The following is a 13,849-nucleotide window of genomic DNA, read 5'->3' on the forward strand; positions in this document are numbered from 1 at the left end:
TTAACATGACTGACAAATATTGGATCCAGCAATCGATTACTATGCAAACTATAAAAACTATAAGAAGGCTGGCTTAAGATGATGAGGCCATATTAATCTACTCCTGCCATATATCAAATCCATTCCTTCAAGTCATCAATACACGTCCATATACGTACCATTAGATCAATTAAAGTAGCATCTAGGTCTTTAATACAATTGGTGTAAAAAATATTTAAGAATAAGATTAATGGATGAATAACAACAGTTTTCATACCCACAAATTAGTTTGTTTAAGTGTAAAAGGCACCAGGCGGTCTTGTGTGACAGCCGTCAACTCGAATGACCTAACAACTAGTCCGTCTTGGATTCAAGCCTCATATGGACTGTCTCTCCGTAGTGTCATGTTTGAAAGTCATGTATAGATAAGATATGTTAAAGGTACGAGAAATACTTATTTGGTTATAGTCATTACAAATGTTCTCAGGATCAGCTTGATCCTCACGAAAACAAAAATGGTCTAGTAATTAAATTGTTAATCAATTTAAAAGATTAGATCAGTACCATTCAATATCACGCTCCAATAGTTTTTGTAAATATTATAAAAACTGCAATACTCGTGATTAAGTAATTAAGTAATGTTTATATAAAAACATGTAGAATAATGTTTTTATAAAAAAAAAAATAAAACAATAAATAAATTTTTCAAACCCTGAAACCACAATAGCATACGATGCTCTGCAGTAATTTCTATTATAGAGGCACTCGTACCGGCATTTCGTTGATAATTTATTGGCTTGAAATGATAATTCTTGCACATCCTGTGCGCCACATCCAAACGGTAGTGGCAGAATTATTTCCTTTGCCCTTGCCATGGAACACAATGCCGCGCTGTTCGTGTTGACTCACTTACCCTTACCCTGCACGGTCGTGTTCTGGCAGCATCACCAGATAAGCTGATCGTGAAGCGTGCTACCCATGTACCGTGACGCATTGCTGGTACAATGGTAAAGCTTACTGTAGGTAAACAATTGTAAAGATAGTGAAATATTTTCCATTCTACCTACCGATAACAGACAGAAAGTCTTCTTGCTCTAAACTTCACACCATGTTCTCTTACACAGTTTAATAAAATACTATCAATGATCAAACAGGGCTTTGTACATGCTTAAACAGTAACCGATAAGCAACCGATAATCGAAATTCCATGTGGCTTTCGTGGTTCTTCGAACCTTTCCGAGCGGTTCGGCATTTTGAGTATAAAACGTTGGTCCTTAGGACGAGCAGCCCATCAGTTGCGGCAGTGAGCGGAAAGTGAGAAGGTGCTTCCGGTGGACACACATTCCCGGTGGATGTTAAGTAGGCACTTGCAGGCAAAGTGACATTCCGATCGTTGACTGCTTTTTCCTACTTTACATTGAGTCCAGGATTAATCAACGTAGCTCTCCGTTTAAATTCTCCATTTTCCATCAGAGTGTGAGTGAATGTGTGTATGTTTGTGCGAGTGTATGTATAGATACTAGTGTTCGTACGGGTATATAGGTTGGTGTGTTTAACTGATGCATCAGTTAAAACAAAAAGCTCCGTCAGAGGAGAGCTTCTCATTGGAACGAAAAAGGTGATATTAATTTCAACTCGAGGTAAACATTGAGATGCTTCTCACATTCCTCCAGCATGTGCTACACAGGCAAGTTACGCCAGCAGGACACGTTTTAGTAAACTCCAACCGTTCAAAAGCTACCACTTTTCGTGGTTGGGTATTTAACGGAAAGTAATATCTTTACCTTCTACAGCTAGCAGCTGGACCCCGAACGGGGCTAGTCGTTTCCGCACACCTCTCAGAACTAAACCGAACGGAGTTGCAAAGTATGCTAAGTATAAGTATTTTTAATAGCAACAGATGTTCCCAACCCGACGCTGGAACCAAACCAATCGAGCGCGAACCTGAAATGTGATGTCGGCAAGTGAAAGTTAGGTGCGAAATGCTCCAGACCACGCACGCTTCCCACCTACCCTATCCACCGGGGGTACGGATCACGAGTACTGCTCTAGCCGGCGCTGCTCCAGGTGGGTAGAATATAAACGGGGCTCCATCCAGCGTCTCGATCCCATTTTTGGAAAAAGAGAAAGTTTTAATTGCTTCAAGATCAGCATCCGGTCTTAACAGTAAACGATAGGGGACGCCGGTTGAATGTATGTACAGCTAGCTCTGGGAGAGCTGATTATGTGTAGGATCATACGTTGCTTACCCGTGTGCGAGAGTGGTTTCTGTTGCATCAAAGGTAAATTATTTGCATCGCTTCGCTTTTGGGAAGGTGTCAGCCGTCATGTTGGTGGTGTGTTGGTTCCGGTCACGGTCATTGGTTAGGGTTTCCAAGCGATTGAACTTTTTTAACATTTTAATGCTTTCAATGTGTTTGTTAACAGCTTACATAGCTGCAAGGGTTATATTTTTAACATTTGAAAACAATTAAATATTCAAGAATAACTTTCAAAACTTTTATAAGCCATTTTGTAGCATTTGGATGCAGCATAATTAAAAAAAAAATACCGGGAAGAGATCAAGCTAATTGCACATTTAAACTTAAAAGGAAATGATCTCAATTCTTGGTACAGCAAGCACTACACCTCCTCTCAAGACAATTTGTAAAAGTAATTAGTGCGAACGGTAAATCGTTCTCCACGACCATCTGAATGTTTGATATGCTTTGCAGACGGTAATCATGCAACACCGGTATACAGTTTAAATGGCCGGTTCGCTATGGTATTAGAGATATGGACGTTTTCGTCGATTTGTAGTACAGTTAGGTAACATCAAATTCTGTCCCAAGAACCCTTAAGCTCTTGGGAAATGAGTTGATAAATGTTTAATATTGTTCATCAAATTTGAATTTAAAATACAGCAATCTAACGAATGAAAGTCTTCGAGGGTGGTCACACTCATTAGTTTTCTTTCTTAAGTCCCATACAATTTATACTGGGATTTAATTAACGATGTCATCTTTTTTTAAATTTAATATAATATATTGTACATTAATTCTCATACATTATTATTGCATATCTCGTCGCACAATCATCTTCGTTGGGTCTTCGTTTTATCTGATGATGAAGGCGCACAGAGTATTTGAAGTATAATGCGGTTATAGTTTATTTTATTTGTATTACATTTTATTCACTTCAATAACGAAAGCTCTAGTAATCCTGCCATTTTTTGCTGATGTGTTGTGAACGATTTATATTTGAATTTAAAAGTACAGTCAATCGCAATGTGGTATTAACGATTGTCAGAAAAATACCATACATATGATCCAAATCAATAAATTTTTTTTACTGAATTACTCGAATTAGCGGTTGGCTACAAAGAACATAAATCAAATTTACTGTAAAAAAAACTAATCGTCTGTTTTTCTGTAATTGATAAAAAATATGCATTTTGTTGTGTTACTTTGTAATTTAGTGGACCTATTCTTCGTTTGTTTAGTTATTCTGAATATTCAGATAGTTTTAATACACAAAAAAATCAATAAAAATCATAATAATCTTTATAATTGTAATCATAATCATTCTAATTAATCACTATAATTAATTAGCTACTAGACGTTTAGTGCAATAACTTTATAGTTAAGTTTTCTATGTTTTTAATGTATCAACATAAAACTATGTTTGTCTGAATCTATGCCGAGTTGCTTGTCACAAATGTACCATAATTGAATTAATAAGACGTAATTATTAATGACCAAAACAATTCTTATTATTTGCCACGATAGTCATAGTGGGCATAAGCCTGCCTAAGCTACTGGGAGGCTCTCCACCTGCATCTCGTAAGTATACAAACAGTAGAGCGAGCAGGTGGGAGGGGGGGGGGGTTGTGGGTTTGTTTGGTTCGTACAAGATTTGAACCCGTGACAGGTGTGTTACATTGTTGATATGTATATGAAAATCGATTCCAAAAAACGTATATGTAAAATGACTGAAAGAATAAACAATGGACAATTTTTTTTTTAACATTAATAATTATTTTTTATAATTCATTCCTGGATGATCGTTTTTGGATGGCGATTTTACGTAGTATAACTCGCCGAAAGATGATATCTATTTGAAGAAATTAATTTGTAACTTGAGATTTCGTTAAAAAGCTCGAACAGATTGAGAAATGGAAAACAGAGAGATGGTAGGAAATTCAAAATGCGCAGACGCTCTCTATTTCCCCGCCATCGTCAAGCAATTGACAGCTGACAGGTGCTTCCAGTCGCCGGAAGCATATCCGACTGTAGACTATAGGAGTTGGTAGAAAATTTTAAAAGTTTTTGTTGTACAGGTTACAGCAAAAGCTGTAAAATGAATTAAGAAGAAGAGCATACATGCAATTCGTTGTGTGTTAGTTGGAATACAAAGTGTTTCAAAAGCGTGGAAAATACATACATATTGATCGTGTTTCATTGAATGATAAATAACAAATACTCATGCAAAAATGTTTAATTTTTATACATGACACTGTACGAAAGTGTACAAAATGCTTGACTTATTTTTCTCTTCAGTTTTCGTATTACCCTCTTATCATTACCACTATATCGTATAGAAAAAACAGTAGACAAAATTGCACAAGGATGCTGTAGAGAGCGAAAAAGACTTTCGTGAGAGAAAAAGGAGTGTTTTTCTTCTCCAATTTCAAAATTTTCTCTCTTACATTCTCGATTTTAGCCAGCGTATGTATAGTTGTTAATGCAATGCTATGTGCTGTCTCTCTCTCGCTAGTCGGATCTCTTTAACATTTAAAGTACTCACCGAAAGGGACGAAAGAGTTGTGCCTATTTTGCGCGTGTCTGCGTGGTCGCCTTCCGGCGGAAACGAATCTGTTCAACCGAAAGCTTGCCCATAGAGGACAGGTCCTCTCAGTCGTGGAGCAATCGTTGTGTCGTTCGGTTAGAGAAAGGAAAGCAATGCGCTCGGCTTGAGTGACCCTAGTTGCCAAGCCAACGGACGCGGGAAACGGGTCCAGGGTTTCCGCTACACCAGCAGCCAGGCAATGCGGTTGGCGTCGTAGGGTGATCGGTAACCCTCCCAGGATATAGCAGCTTGCGGCAACTCGACCACTTAACAAGGGTACGCGCGTCCCGTATCGTCTGTGCCAGGCGAAGACGAAACAGAAAGTTGGCTCTATTTGAGTTGCTTCTTGTATTCGTTCGGTAAAGTCCGAGGCTAGTGAAATTGAAAAGAACTTTGCAAGCTTGTGAAGCAGTGGTAGTGAGCGGTTGGTAGCGCAAGTGAAAAATACGACAAAAACACACACCATGTGGTTGCGCTCGTTCATTTCCATCAAACTCCTTGCCGGTACTGCAATGGAGCTAAGTAGGCATCAGCCAAAGCGTGAGCATTGCATCGTGTCAGTTACTGTTCCTGTTAGTGTGGAGGTAGAAAAGAAGTTTTACCAAAGTGTGTTGCGGCATGTTTAGGCGGGAATGATTGCATCCTGAAGCAGAGCGCATAATATGCTGGAAACGGTGCAAAACGCATAATGCATTTAAGAAAATCAAATGCTCATACTGTGTAATGTGCGAAAATGTAAGCTCTTTAGATAAGTTAGTAAAGTGAATCTAATGCACGATTGTGTGAAATTAGGCAAGGTCTGTGCTAAAGTATTTGTAAGCTAAATATAGCAAATAAATGAAACCCTTGCCAGTATGCAAAGTTAATGTTTCCGGCTTGGGCACACCGATCATTACTAGTGTCCGGTTAAGTGACATCACACGATTCGAATCATTGTGTATCTGTTAGGTGCATTGCCTTGGAACGTTCGCGTGGAAGCGGACCTACCGAGGAAAACACCTTCCGCTTTCGGTCCCCCTTGTCCACCAGACGAAATTTGCAGTGAAAAATAAGTGAAGCAAGAAGTGTGTGCAGTAGTGTTTGTGTGTATGTAAATGTGTATGTGCTAGTGGGAGAATATAGTACATGAGTGCAGTTTCCGTGAACGCGTACGTGTATCTGTGCTTGTAAAAGTGAACGTGTTAGTAAAACGGTGTATCCCACATTCATCCCAAATACTGCTTGCCAGTAAGTACAATGCAGGTGGATGCACAATGTTGTTTCGTGCTGATTGCAATACCAGCAGAGGGAAACGATTGGAATGTGTGCAGTGTGTGAATATGGCCAGTTGAAGCCTAAACCTTTGATGACGTATGACCGAGATGCACGATTGTATCGAGTGTGATATTATTTAGAGTGTGCTCACCAGTGAGCTGGTGAAAGAATAAGATAAAAGATTGGAGAATAATCTATAGGAATTTTTACACTGAAAGTGACGGAATAAGCATGGCATGTACCAACAGGATGTGGAATAACCGAGTATCGCTAATGTTGTTTTTCTTCGTTTTATGGATAAGCGGGGGTAAGTCATTTGTGCTTGAAACGTTGAAACCCACAATAAAACATCTATTCTTAAAACCCACCCTTATTTTTATAAACACTTCGGGATGTAAAAATGATTACAGCTTACAAAACAATTTATTTATAATATAGATATAGTTATGTGAGTTATTTTGATAAATTTGATTCTCGTTTGCGTTTGTTTTCGATAGTAAAAAGTATATTAGATAGATCAGTGCAGTGGATCAATAATGTGTTAAATCAAACTCATTACTTGATAATTACGCTATAGTTACACTGTTCCTGTGTCCAGTCCATTCTTATCAATCATTTTAAATCCGTCCAAATTGCAAATGTTTCAATAGCTTCTTTTTCTTCTTTGGCTCAACAACCGATGTCGGTCAAGGCCTGCCTGTACCCACTTGTGGGCTTTTGGCTTTCAGTGACTAATTGATTCCCCCCCATAGCAGGATAGTCAAGTCCTACGTATGGCGGCGCGGTCTATTTGGGGCTTGAACCCATGACGGGCATGTTGTTAAGTCGTGCGAGTTGACAACTGTACTACGAGACCGGCTCTTTCAATAGCACCTGGTGTAAATGATCTGATACCGGAAGCTCGGTCCAAACAGACGCAAAAAGGAACCGCCACTGCTAAATAAAATAGTACAGTTGTCTACCTGCATGACTTAACAACATGCCCGTCGTGGGTTCAATCGTCGTATGGACCATCCTCGCTTAGCAAGTACGGACTATTCGGCTGCGTGGTTCTAAATAAGTCTCGAATGCCTGTATGGGCCGGCATGATCGCGTAGGTCGTTACCGACTATTCTCTGAACCAGAACAATAGATGAGTGGTAGTGATAAGAGATGTAAAACTATGTTTAGGATATCAAATATTAACATCAGTTTTCGCAGTTCTCATTTGTAATTCTCCTGCAATGTTGTTCTCAGCTGAGATATTTGACATTTATTTTGTACCTTCCACACTCTGAAGAAGTATTATGTATAATCAATTAAGACTTACAAAGTATTGAAAAAACAGCTCAAACAAATATATGTTGATAGTGCAACCAATATATTAAATGTTTAATAATAATAAACATGCAAAAAATATAACCTATTTTTAAAATTTGCGTATCAGACCTAACTAAGTTTATATAGCACGTATACAAAATTCAACAAATGGCAACCAATCCTTGCTTCTCGTGGTATGAAAAATTAATGTAAAGCATCAGCAACACCAACCAGTATAAAACTAAAAATAATCTTAATCCATACGCCTGTAGCGAAGAGAACAAAAAGAGGCAAATTTCATTTCGAGCATCCGAGCCTTGGTATTGAAAATCGAAACGCAAAAAATCGTTTCATAGCTAAATTATTCAATGCAGAGAAAGAAAACAATGCAAACTTGAAATGTTTCGATAGCAGTCGAAACTATTGCAAGCGTATCAAAAATACAGGGCCCGGCTCGCAGACGGTTAAATGAAGAAATCGGTAGTGTCGGTTATTGGATTCTTTAGTGGTCGAGAAGTCGGCCTCGTGACCGTGCAAAACCGGATGACAGTGTTGCGGAAACTTCTTCGCATGTGAAACCGTACACCCTGTCGCCTTTATCGCAATTGACTGGGTACGCAATGTTGCGGATTGGCAAATCTCAAACAGAGTCCTGCTCCTGTTTCCTGCGGCGTACCGGCAACGAATCTTCGGGAGACATTTATTGGCAAGATGTACCGCAAGACTTGTACCACATGCTGAACACTCGCAGCTTGTGTTCCGGCTAGCTGTAGCTGAATTGCAGCGGAATCATTGCGGAAGGAACAATTTCGGTGGGATTCGTACAGTGAGAGGTGATGGAAAGTTTAAACGAGACTTCCAGACTCATGGTGACATAGCAGCCGCATGGTATTGCGTAACGCACAGTTGGTTTAGCAAGGGGTACCCGCTGTTTGATATCGTTTTTGTGATTTGTTGATAAATCATAGCCCACCATGGGGCAAGTGTCCGCATGCAAACTCAGCTGTGGTTTAGTGTAAATCATTGGCCTTTTTTTCGATGTATATTTTATGAATTTTTAGAATCTACGAACGGTATATTGTTTGGCACCCGTTTTGTGGTACACGTTTTAAGTAAGCCACATAATGACATAATGACATGACAACTGTTTTGGACTCCAATCTAAAATTATATTAAAATAAAAAAAAACTCTTAAAAGTTAGCTTACATTACAATATGGCATACAGTGTTCAGGAGTTGGCTTGTTTTTCATATTAACTAAGATTCTGTTTTTTAAGAATCATTTTGATATTTGCGCAGTTTATACTCTTACTGAAAGTTTGATACTTATTTACACAACAATTTAGGGTTTTTTTTTATCTCGGACATTATGATATTTAAAGTCAAAATAACCTAATGTGACCTGATCTGATACGACCTGATACGATCTACTTTTCGTTTTAAATTAAGATAACGTAACAGTTGTAATTATATCGTTAACATTAATACAGTAAAACAATCATAACTGTCGCACTTGCTCTTCAACCATAGTTTATACAATGGCAAACGAATGATGTAATGAACAAGAGTGCTAATGCATTTTTTGTTGTTTAATTTTATAGGATAAACTAACAGAATATTAAACAATGTAATGTCATAAAATAACATAGTATAATTAAATATAGTAAAGTTTGGTATTGCTTAATTTAATTAATACTAAAATACAATAAAATATTATGTTTTAATTAATGTAACCTAATAAAATGTAATTGATAATGTCAAAATTCTTAATGATGTGGTTTGATGTGGAAACAAACTTTATGGTTAATTGCTTTGCTTGATATAAATGAAGTTAAATTCGAGCAATGCTACTGCCAAACCAGTTGTGTAAACAGTCCAATATAAGTGTTGCCGTATATAAAAGGTTTTGAGAAGGAAACCATACAGCACGTTACGTCTCGAGGGGCTCTTCGTTTTGTTGTCCCTTCAACAATTGGCTGATATTTGATTCCGTTTCACTTGGGTTGCTGAAATTCGCCTTCTAAACGAGCTACTAATATGTTTATACGCCATCGGATTGGTGAGCCACAGGGAAAAAGGCGCTAAGCCGCCCACCGGAGACACTGCTTTGGCATTAGCAATATTGTGTCGAATAATAGAAACCGCCAGGCAAGGAAACAATCCTTTCTTCCTTTTGTTTGCAGGTGCAGGCTGAAAGGGGAAAAACAAAACATTACAAAACCCAACATGGGAAATTCAGTCTCTTGCTATCGCATAGCGAACGCCTTGGGTGTAGAACCGCAGCTTGTCACGTGCTGCAAAACGATGAAGAAGATATTTGTACGAGTTGGATTTGGAATTTGAAGTTGAATCTGTAACACCGTCATGCTTCTATCAACACGCCATGCCAGTGAGTGCTGAAGTGCGCCAAAACAAATATTTGTTGAAAAAACAAATGTCTATCGCACGTCTAGCTCTCTTGTAGAAGATGAAGCATTTTTTTATTTTTTTTTACTAAATTAATTTAAGCGAAGAGTTTTTTTTTTGTTTCAAACAGTTTTAAATTAATGTTAGCGTATTTTTTTGGTAAAACTAATTAAATTTGAAATATTTTATAATACAATTAGTAAAAAGTGTGTTCTCACACTTTACCCAGTAAACAATACTGGTTGTACTTAAAATTGTAAAATCAACATGCTGGGCACAACGACCGTGTTACGGTCAAGGTTTGCCTGAACCACTACTAGTTGGATACACTAAGGCTTTGGCTTTTAGTGACTTATTGACTTGCTCCATATCAGGATAGTGTCCTACTTATGGGAGCTTTTGGGACTAGAACTCATAACGGGCATGTTCTTAACAGATACCTCTATTGGAAGATTTAAATAAATTATTTGTGAAGGTCCCATAGTACATCCGTCAACTCGTACGACTTAACAACATACCCGCCGTGGATTCAAGCCTAGAATTCACTGTCTCCCCGTAGCAAGGACTGACTATCCGGCTGCATGGTACTGAGTAAGTCTCGAAATACTGTATAGGACGGTTTGTCCGCGGAGGATATTACGCCAACTAGCAGAAATATTTGAACACCTATTTTAAATTAAACGCGGTTGTTATAACTACAAAATTGTTTGATAAATATTGGGATATGAACGAGTCGTGAATATTTAAACAAATAATATTAAGCATAGAAAACGAGTTACAGTAAGCAAATTTTATGCAAAGCCTGCTAGGAGAAAATGATTAACTATTCAATTGATTTCCAAACGTTCTCTCTGACCATACATAACTGCTTATTGGTTTAATATATCAAACATCGATTGGCCAAAAACTTTATGACAAAAGCAGCCCAAGTCATAAACTTGTGCGTGTACAGTTTAACACATCTCATATACTAGAGAAGGCTTTAAATTCATCTCGTAGTCTTGAAATCGAAACCAACATATAACAGAAACTCGATTCAATTTCGCAATGACCTACACCATCAGACAGATCTAACAGAAAAAGGGTTTGCTGTTATTCGAGGTTGGCAATTTTATTTATGATTTACACTGCGCTTTGACGCGTCCATCCGCAACTCGTCCCATTCGGCTGGAGGAAAGCTCATAAAACCGTCAACAACCGACCGCAACCGGGTAGGACGAAGCATCTTGCTTTTGCTGCCAAGACGTAGGCTGGCGTCGTCGACACAAAGTGCTTGGGGACTTATCTGTGTGTATCGCGTTGTCAGGGAAAGGAAAAACAATTTTCTTATCCAGCTCTTGCATGGACCAAACATTGTGCGGTGGATGGTGCAAGTAAATTTCCCATCGGACCATCTTCGGTTCCTCGTACCCCGATTCCATCTTGTTTTGTTTGGTGCCCTTGCGGAGGTTGCTTTGTGTTTGAGAGTTTACTGTCTGTTGGCATTGTCGAACATTTTTCACATTTTTGAATCTCTTTACTTTCCTTTCTTTTGTCAGTGCTTGACTTTTTTTAAGAAAGTACTAAAACTTTTAAGAAATCCATCGCACCCAAATCTTTAGGCAGCGAATGCCGTCGTAGAAACGAACGCCGAATGAAACTTTTTAAATTAACCGATTGAAGCAAGAGATTGTGGGTACATTTCTCTACAAGAGTGTACATTTTTTATATATATTAAACGCCAAATGGGTACCACGGGGAAAGCAAAGTTAAAAACAATAGGATAGTACAAAAAAATATTATAAAATTGGGTTGTGTATTTGTATTACCGAAATGTTATAGTATATTATACTATTACTAGTTTCCATAACCACTCCATAACTCCTAGTTTTTTACTATATAGCATTTTTACTATATTTGCAAAATAAATGACAAGGGGTGTTGTCAGTAAGGGGTGTTTGTTTGTGGCTGTAAAAAGGAATTTTACACATTTTAAATTATTTCTACCATGCATGTAGCTCTTACAATAATTGATTAACGTTATTTTGGCCGTCTGGTATCTATTGCTGCACTTGAATGAATTACAGTAGCAGGTTGAGTTTTGTAAAATTTCATAATAATTTTTATTTTTTAAATTATTTTGTTGGATTGTCTGCACCTTCCATTACATAAAAAAAATCCTGTTTGGTTAATTATTTTGTTGGATTGTCTGCACCTTCCATTACATAAAAAAATCCTGTTTGGCTTACTATTGGCTGTTTTTCAATATTTTTTGGTCTAAGTTATCTTAAGCTTTTGAAATGTTGATTTGAATGTTTGGTTCATATCGAAAAATTGATCATTGTTTTGCATTTACCCTTATCACAATTACTCTTTGAATATTTTATACCGAATTAGGATAAACATTTCGGAAAAGTCAATGTAAGACATTGATTTCCTTATCACAGTTTTTAAATTACAATTTTTGCAACCGTGTTCGTGTGTCCATCGCACGAACTCACCGTTCTCGTAGCAAGAACTAACTGTAAGGCCACTGTGTAATATTTGAGTCAAACGGAAAAGTATTAATCAAACCCATTCTAAAGAAACGGAAATTGTATCAGTATTATAGAAGGTCGTTAGAGACTTCACAAGATTCGTTGAATAATTCTTTCGTTAACCTTAGATATTGCTGTCAAATTACTCTGTCAATAATTGTATTGACAGGACGTGTCGAATAATTATGCAAAAGTGTAAGATAAATTAACGAGTGTTTCTTGCGTTTCAATACTAATATTTCATCAACGCATGATCTGCCGCATGATACGCATGATACCACTTCGTACCATACGATGTTTTGTATGACTACATGAGTAATGTAGATTTGATGTCAATGTTTAAAAAAAAGTTATTCGTTCTGGAGAATATTTATTTCAAACAATTGTTCAATTGTTCTAAAAAAACTAACAGAAAATGTATAGCAGCTGAACGTCAAAATTTACATTTTTTTGAAATATTTTCCATTTTGAAGCGACTCATAAATATTATACCAGCACTTTTATGATCCTAAAACGAATTATTTCACTTTCATACAAATTCAATGGATTGAATTCGTTGTAAGAGGTTCCACTGCATTTTATTAGGGGAAATTTTGTATCTGAGCACCAGCTTTTCGAAATCATTCCTGAAGTGAAAGTGAAGTTTTGTAATTTTGCTATTTCTCCTGTGTCATGGGTTCAAGCCCAGAATAGATCGTGTCCCCTTACGTAGGACTGACTATCCTGCTATGGTAACAAGAAGTTACCGAAAGCCAAGCTCACTTTCACTAGTGAGTACAGGCAGGCCTTGACCGACAACGGTTGTTGTGCCAAAGAAGAAGAAGAAGACATCTCCTATGCATTTTGTTATTTCCACACTTTTTACTGTCATGAATGATAATTATTCACTTCTGATTGTAATTAGTTGCAATCAGTGTGGTAGAAATGAACCCGTAAAATAGGACACTTTCCGTAACTTTTATCTGACGGAAAGTTGTTTGACAAAAATTGGTCTTTGTTTAAGTCAGCTTATGCAAATGTTTGATAAAACATTTTGCTCGATTGCAAACGTCAAACAAGACACATAACACCAAATCTGCGTATATGACACTTTTTCTCCTACGATCGAATCACATAATTGGCTTTTATATCTGACTGCCTGGTATTTAATCATTCTCGTATGCTTGAATAGGCCAGCATGACCTCGTAGGTTGTTATGCCGAATAGAATAAAAAATTTGTTTTCAAATATATTAGTTTTTATCCTTTTCATTTTCAAATAAATCATCTCTATAAAATAATCCATTTTTATTATAATAAAGCATGTATCCTGTCAATAACATATCGACATTATTGATAAAACAGTAAATAAACCAACAGACAACCTAATCATAGCTTCATTGCTAAAAATAAAAAATGGATAATGCAAATCCAAATAAGAACGGACATGAATACTAAATGTACTTTACTTGTCATAAGATATTTTGACATACTTATTTTGTAATCCTTTTCTAAATTAACCTAACTAACTTCTTCCTAACTTCTATTACACACTACCAAAATTTAAAGAAACGCCTTTTACGAATCAAA

General features: G+C 37.2%; 1 protein-coding gene across 7 annotated transcripts in view; it reads left to right on the top strand.

Moving 5' to 3' along the window:
* The first annotated feature begins 1,260 nt into the window (after positions 1-1,260).
* The window catches only part of LOC1275709 (cell adhesion molecule Dscam2), a 97,220-nt gene continuing 84,631 nt past the window's right edge, over positions 1,261-13,849 (top strand). For all 7 annotated transcript variants that reach the window (XM_061646610.1, XM_061646613.1, XM_061646612.1 and 4 more), the window contains exon 1: positions 1,261-6,367. In XM_061646610.1, coding sequence (XP_061502594.1) covers positions 6,292-6,367 — 76 coding nt within the window. In that variant the 5' untranslated portion in view covers positions 1,261-6,291. The remainder of the gene's footprint in view (positions 6,368-13,849) is intronic.

The sequence above is a fragment of the Anopheles gambiae genome, chromosome 2 (assembly GCF_943734735.2).
Source record: "Anopheles gambiae chromosome 2, idAnoGambNW_F1_1, whole genome shotgun sequence".
Taxonomy (NCBI): domain Eukaryota; kingdom Metazoa; phylum Arthropoda; class Insecta; order Diptera; family Culicidae; genus Anopheles; species Anopheles gambiae.